The 7,059-nt window shown below is 43.7% G+C and overlaps 1 protein-coding gene across 4 annotated transcripts; it reads right to left on the reverse strand.

Annotated features, from left to right (window-relative positions):
• LOC112889454 (zinc finger protein CONSTANS-LIKE 9-like) lies at positions 1-5,602 on the reverse strand. Of its 4 annotated transcripts, none has more exons than XM_025956110.1 (5): positions 5,327-5,602; positions 3,029-3,712; positions 2,082-2,297; positions 905-1,206; positions 1-759 (listed from the first exon to the last, which is right to left on the reverse strand). In XM_025956110.1, exons 2-5 carry the CDS (start codon positions 3,614-3,616, stop codon positions 630-632), a joined length of 1,236 nt encoding a protein of 411 aa, XP_025811895.1. In that variant the 5' UTR covers positions 3,617-3,712; positions 5,327-5,602; the 3' UTR covers positions 1-629. The 4 variants fall into 4 exon arrangements, with proteins under 4 accessions (XP_025811895.1, XP_025811898.1, XP_025811894.1 ...); XM_025956113.1 differs by having other exon boundaries at positions 2,082-2,282; positions 5,327-5,601; XM_025956109.1 differs by having other exon boundaries at positions 905-1,209; positions 5,327-5,599.
• Positions 5,603-7,059: the final 1,457 nt, after the last annotated feature.

Genomic DNA, 7,059 nt, shown 5'->3' on the forward strand with positions numbered 1-7,059 from the left:
TAACATTGAGTCGGTCTGGAGGTTGGCTTGGGCAGAGTGAGCACAGAAAGTTTGTGTCCAGTTACATGGGTTCCATCACCAGCCTAAAAATATCAAACTGACCACCAGTTTGATCTCCTACCTGGTATTTACACATTCACAATAGCAGAAACGCTCCAGATCCCAGCAAATTTTACATCATGATAATGAACAAAATACAGCAGGAAATTTCACAGGCCACATCTACAGCCATCTTTGTCTAATATGGAAGAACACCGCAGCAAGGGTACGTGGACCAACGCCACAGCCAATGGAGATCAAAATGCAACAAGAGTCCGTTTAGTCATATTCAGGCTAATTCACAAAAGGTGAAGAGTGACTCAAATCGCTCCCCGAAAGGCAACAAAAGGTGCAAATTCCATCCACTGTACAGGAGGGGAAAAAAAAGGAGGAACTGCATCCAAAAAACTTCTGAAACAACCAAATATTTTTCCTGTTTTTTCTCGCTCACTGCTTTCACCTCTCTTTTTTTCCTTTTGTTCAAGGCACTTATCTTGCCCAATTGCTTGGAGTGTCGGTGCTTTTGTGCAAGCTGCAATGAGCCTTGGTTTAAGTTTTGCTAACCTAACACCAGAGAAAGGTCACATGCTTCAGTAACTCCTTGTTTGGCTGAGAGGATCATAGTCATATGCTTCACCAGCCTTAACAAACCGCCCCTTCACCCTCTTTCTGACATCAGCCCTAGCCTTGCGAGAAGCATACCTGATCTTCTTGTCAAACCTGTCAGAATGAACAAATAACCACTTAGAATGCTACATAGTTTTTAAAATATAATAATCCTAAAATTTCTTCAAGGGGCTGTTGTATGGTAGAAATCAGTACATTGTTACAGAAGCACACAAGTATTTATAAGAGATGAACTTACTTTCTTCTCTTCTTCTTCTCCTTGTATCGTGTAATAGCACTGTCTCTACTACCTCCAGCAATTGTGCCCTCAGGGCCAGGAGGCTGCCAAGGAGGCTCACCCATAAGGAGCAGTGATGATACCACACAATCTTGGTGATCTCCAGCACTGCTCTCACCAGTCAAACCAGAAAACGAAAGAGATAGACTCAACCTAGCCTGCCTTGGAGGGATGCAAACACTAGAACCACCTTTCACTCCTGGGTTCGACATCCCAGAGTCAGCAGATACCGCATTACTATTCACAGGCTGCATCAGCTTGGGCTGCTGAAAAGCATGAGACACAAACCCTATAATAATTATATAATGAAACACAAAAGGAAAAGGTCTAATTATGCCCAGACAAAACTATGGGATAACAGTAAATGGATTACAGATCCGCTGACAAGCATTTAAGTGATTATAGATTACAATTTACAATTAGTTGTGGTTGGAACACAATACCAAATACAGTACTTGGCACATGCTCAACCCAACACCCAACACAGACAGAAAGAAGGCAAAGACTGCTCCTACTCCCTCCATTCCAAATTATAAGTCGTTTTAGCTTGTCCTAAGTCAAACTTCTTTAGGTTTGACAAAGTTTATAGAAAAATACATAAATATCTACAACATCAAACTAGTTTCACTGGATAGATCATGAAATATATTTATATAGTGCATTTATTTGATGCTGCAGATGTTAATATATTTTTCTATAAACTTGGTCAAAGTTAGACGAGTTTGATTTAGGACAAAGTTAAAACGACCTTTAATTCACTTAAGAACGTGTACCCAGTCTGAAGAGTTTGTCAATTACAACCAATGGATAAAACAGAAAAGGAAACTTGGACCCCCTATACCATATCTTCTGGACTGCGAACTCAAGTTAAAATTATTAGTTCAAATGTATAAAAGGTTAGCCTACAAGTAACAGGTCAATGACAAACATTCTACCAGTCTTTTTTAGTATCTTGGCTGTTTTTTTTCAAATAAAGATTATAGTCACACATGGAAGCTTATCACTTGGATCAATTTTGTGGTAGGCCCTCCCACTGAATTTTGATGATGTCACATGAAACTAAACATCTTATGAGTGACACAAATTGGGAAGAACATGAAATTGGCTCAGTTAATTGGCAAACCAACAAACTACAAACCTCAGTAGGATCCCCAGCAGGCAGTTCCTTCACTTTGAAGTAACTATCGATTCCAGCATCGTCAAAGAGTTGTTCCGTTTGAATATGTGAGGTACCAAATAATTCTTCATAATTTTCAAAAGCAAGGTCGACATCATCCACACAAAAATCTTCATATATGCTGTCCTTGCTAAACATATCTTTATCTGGTGTATAGGGCACCTGTACAAGGCAATCCTGACAAATTATTAACATATTAATATTTTTTTGAAAAAGGATAACCCTCCTTTTATAGAAAGCATATAAGATGTTTTTACAGATAAATATTATTAAGAGATTAATATTTGAAAAGGCACAGAGCAATGGGGGTGGGGGGAGTACAAACTTTGCATATGCCATACAGAGAAATAACATATGAAAAGATCAAATATGTCCTTTCACCATACCGCATCTGTGAAATCCTCACAAGCAAAGAAAGCAAAAAGGTGCATAGATAGTGTACGAATTGTCCAGTGTAGGAGTTACTAAGGTGTGGCTAGGTAACATAATTAGATCTGAGAAAGATTCAGATGTGGATGCCATATAATGAAAATAACAAAAGATAGATACTGCGCCCAGTTTTTCATATCAGAGAGACAGGGATATGCAATTATTTATACTATCTCAGCAACATCAGTGTTTTCATGCATGGTACAGTAGATTCATAAGCTTATTAGCAATTCTTTTGTTCATAATTTTTGTTTATCTTATTTTTTATTAAGTAATTAAAATGAAATATACAAGCAGACAACAGATCATACAAAAGAAAATAATTAAATGACATGTGAAATGATAATCATCAACTGTAGGGAGGAAAGTCAAAGGTTATCTTACATATATTGCACATGGAAGTAGAATATGCAGCAGCAGTGGTGAATAATTAATTCTATGTATGAGGTATCAGGGATATGTGAATAGCCTTAAAGCACCTTAGTTGTTGTTGAATCCACGGTTCCAGCTGCCTGATCAGTAGCAAGTGGAAGCAGGTTCACTCCAGCTCCTGAAGAGGAGCCTACCAAAGGCTTGTCACAAGTATCAAGATCACTCATAAGTGTTGCACTAGCTATATCAAACAAATTATTGTCCCCTGCAGCATTGTCTTGATTACTGACACCACTGTCACTGATGCTCATCATGCTTATTCCTTGCTCACAGTTCGGCTCAGGTGCTACATTAGGAATATCCGAGACAAAGGACCAGATTCTAGAAAGTTCAGCGGATGATGGACATCCTGAGTAGCAATTTATAGCCTGCCTTTTGTGTCCAGCAGCTGAGGATCCTGCAGTGTGGCCATTCCAATCACAATTTTGGCAAAGCGAGGCATTCTCCACTAGACAGCGGATAGTAGCAGGCTGTGAAGCACACCGATCACATAAAAGGGTCCTTGTATGGCGCCGAGAAAGAGCATTAGCTGAATGCACGTTACGGTCGCATGATAAACACAAGGATGCTGCATCTGATCGGCAGTAAACCATGGACCTCTGCTCCCCACAGAAATCGCAGAGCGCGCCCATCATTCGTATCAGCAAACTTCAAGCCAGCTTCAGGAGAAGTTATGTTGCCAACAAACTAGTATTCAGAGTGTTTCCTGACCAATCAAGTTTACAAGGAACCTGTTGCAGGGTTGGTAAGCAACCATTAAAAAGAATAAATCAGTAATTATTCTGACTCTTTTTTCCGACAGGAACAGGAATATTATTGTAAGCACTTCTATTCTATGAACTACACATACATGATTTGGTGTGTAACTGCATTTGATAGTATGACACTGACGTGATGACAGAAATTTTCTACTGACAGCTACTATGACCCTGGTACCCACCCACACAGCAGTTAAAAATATTTTTTTCAACTTAATCCACAAGAAACGTTCAAAACATTTTCCACCATCAAACATCTTACATCAGCTGCCAGCAATATAAAATCATGGATAATATTGATTTACTTCCTAATTAGGACATATAGCCGCCATCTGCATTAGGACAATTCTAGGTACCAATGAACTCATAAATCTGTAGACTCGCCCCAATTTGCCGACCAAGGCATAAAGAACTGCAAGTCCCACTACAAAAGTACAGGCAACTAGTCTTGGAATCTTGTGTTCTCAGCATATATTATAATTCGAGCCCCCCACTCACTGCTTGCAAGAACACAAATATATATTCCACGAGGTCACTAGGTACTGCGATTCCTAAAAGAGATAATGTGCAAAAAAAAAGAGGGAAAGGCAACCATCACAAACACAATTTATAGTCAACCCTGACATTGTTTTCATTAGAAAATCCTATTCTATAATATCTCCACTTTTCCATGCAACCAAGGACAGCATGCGCAACGCTATGCTGGGGACGAAACATATGACGTAGGAACGATTGGACCAATGAAATAAAAAATACAGCTCAGTGATAATTTTATTTAAGTTAAACTATTCTGAAAAGGCGGAGGGTTACTTTTTCACCAGCAAAATAACCAAAGAGTTGCATAGAAGGCTCCAGACCAGAAAGTAAGTCTTACGTGTGCAAAACAAGAAATAAAGGTGACTTTAGTGGAAAACTCGGTTTCGGAAAAAAGGAAACAATTTTTTTCAGGAACCGTGCTCAGACGGATCATAGCGAAAAGACTTAAGTATGAACATTTTTTAAGTAAGTAACCTCACATCTTTGTACCTAAGACAACAAGGCTCGGATATATAAAAAAATGAAGATTTTGACGATCCATATAAGCAAGAAAAAAATTAAAAAAAGGAAATAAAGATGCAAAAAAGATCTCGCTTTCAAGGCTGAAACTAGAAGAAGCAAAAGCAAGTAGCAATATGATGATTATTTAGATCAAGAAAAAACCCACATAAAAAACAGTTTTCTTACCGTACTTATGTACCGACCTCAAACAAATACAGTGTTCACGCGTCTTAAACAGAAATTATTTCACAGTTGTCCAAGAAAAAGGAAGATCTTTCCCAGATAGAAAGGGAAAGCTGCCATTTGGGTGATTTGAGGAATATCCCGAACAAAACATAGCCCAAGCGATTAAAAAATACTGTAGAACGGCCATTTCCAAGGCTCTTCAATCCGCACCAAACTAAATCACACCCAAAATCCAAGCCAGGCACATAGGAAACACCGAAAGGCAAAAGGAAATGAAATTCCTAAGCAGCTCCCCGAATCTGTGGGCCACAAGCTCGATCCCACATCCGAAACCCGCGACAAGGGAGAGGGAGAACCACTCACCGGAGGCAGACCAACGGCGTCGGCTCCTCAGATCCGCCGGAGCGGGCGCCGGCTCGGCGCCCCCCGACCTCCACGGGGGTCGGCTCTGCCACAGAACCCCAGGAGCTTCTAGAAAGGGGTCAGAACCCTAGTTAAATACACCTTTTTTTAGAGAGAGAGAAGAGAAAGGGGGCGCAGGCAGGAACAAGAGAGAGAGAGAGATGCAGAGGCAGCGGCAAGATCGAGCGCGGGGATGCCAGGGGGGTTGGGGGAGAGAAAGAGGAAGCGTAGAGCGAGCGCGAGCGAGGGGATGAGGTGGCGGGGCCCGCCGCGCGCGCTTTTCTGCGCTTTTCGGAGGGCAGCGGCGTCATTTCCGCCCGCCACAGAGGATAAGAGGGGGGGGGGAGCCCGGCCCCCCGCCACGTGTGCAGCTCCCTCGTTTTGGCACGCTGCGGCCTGCGCCACCGGCCACGCCCCTCGTGCCTGCTGCTGCCACTAGCAGGTGGCCCCAGGTGAGGTGGGACCACGTGTAAGCAACTGATCCCGGCTCGGGCCGGGTGGGCCTTGGCTGCTCGTGCAGCGGCGCTGCTGTCCCCCGGCTGCCGTTTGACTTGCCCCTGGTACAGCGGCGCACACCTGGGCTGCCTCCCTCTCTGGCGCGTGGGCCCGGGCGTCACCGGTGAACAGTAACATGTCATGCCCGTTCGGGCGTGCCGCCCCCGCCTAGTTCGCCAACGGCTGCCTTTCTCGACTCGCCCTGTGATGAATAGGCTGGATGCAGTGGCGGAGGACGAAATAAAATTAAGGTATGGCGAATTCAATAGACCAAACGATCCTCGGACCCTGTGTAGTCCAACACAGCCAATTCACCGAAGCATATAAGAAAACAAGTGCAAAAAAATTTTAGATCAAATTGGTATGTAAAAAATTGCAAGTTCCCTATCCCTGCAGATCCATCTTCACTTGCACACAGCACCCCTTTAGCCTTAACCTGATGTCCTGAACTCTTGATCGCTACCTCACTCCTCCCTTACCTGCTAGGCTGTGACGCAGGTTCGCTTTTGGACGATTGAACCTGCATGCGGCCGTCCACGCTGGCAGCCGGCAATTGCGACGTTGCGCTTTGCGGGCGGCTTGCTTGCTGCTTGCGCTCGTCCGCCGGCTGCTGCTTCCTCCGTCTCTGACGGTTCAGTTGCTTCGCAACTCGCGTCGATTCAGGAAAGGGCTGGGGGCGTGGGATGATGGGATCGATGGGCAAAGCCGCAGCCCGCAGAGGTGGCCAGGACGCCAGGTGGGTCAGTGAGGCCGTGGCTCAATATAGCATCTTCTTCCTTGCATCTGCGTTGAGGTCGGAAGGGCATCACGACAACAGCCATGGTGCCAGGGCAGGTGAAGAGCCGAGGGTATTTGCGACCGAATCAAGGTATGGCAAGCGCCACACCTTGCCATACCGGGTCTTCCGCCCCTGGCTGGATGGAAACGGGATATTCCGTCCAAAGTCCAGCTTCTCGGACGTATGATTGGTTGGTTAGGTGCATGGTTTGGTTGGGTACACGTGTTTAGTTTAAGCCAAGGGAAACTTTTAAGGTTTAAGGAACGAAACTTAATTTTGTATGATTCCCTTTTGTATGGAGAGGCAGCTGATCTCATAAGTTTAGAAGAGGGCTAGTAGGGGTCTTTTTCTGTGAGTGATGATGGGGATTAGGTGCACGTATAACTTTCTTATAGCGTGAAAACTATTTATAAGCGCGATA

This window comes from Panicum hallii, chromosome 4 (genome assembly GCF_002211085.1).
Source record: "Panicum hallii strain FIL2 chromosome 4, PHallii_v3.1, whole genome shotgun sequence".
Lineage (NCBI taxonomy): Eukaryota > Viridiplantae > Streptophyta > Magnoliopsida > Poales > Poaceae > Panicum > Panicum hallii.

What these genes read in the sequence shown, in the direction of transcription:
- LOC112889454 (XM_025956109.1), bottom strand. Translation starts at nt 3,616, where the DNA reads ATGATGGGCGCGCTCTGCGATTTCTGTGGGGAGCAGAGGTCCATGGTT. An exon ending in TGGATTCAACAACAACTAAG is followed by an intron (nt 2,298 to 3,028) that starts GTGCTTTAAGGC and finishes ATAATTTGTCAG; the next exon opens with GATTGCCTTGTACAGGTGCC. An exon ending in GAGAAGAAGAAGAGAAGAAA is followed by an intron (nt 760 to 904) that starts GTAAGTTCATCT and finishes TCATTCTGACAG; the next exon opens with GTTTGACAAGAAGATCAGGT.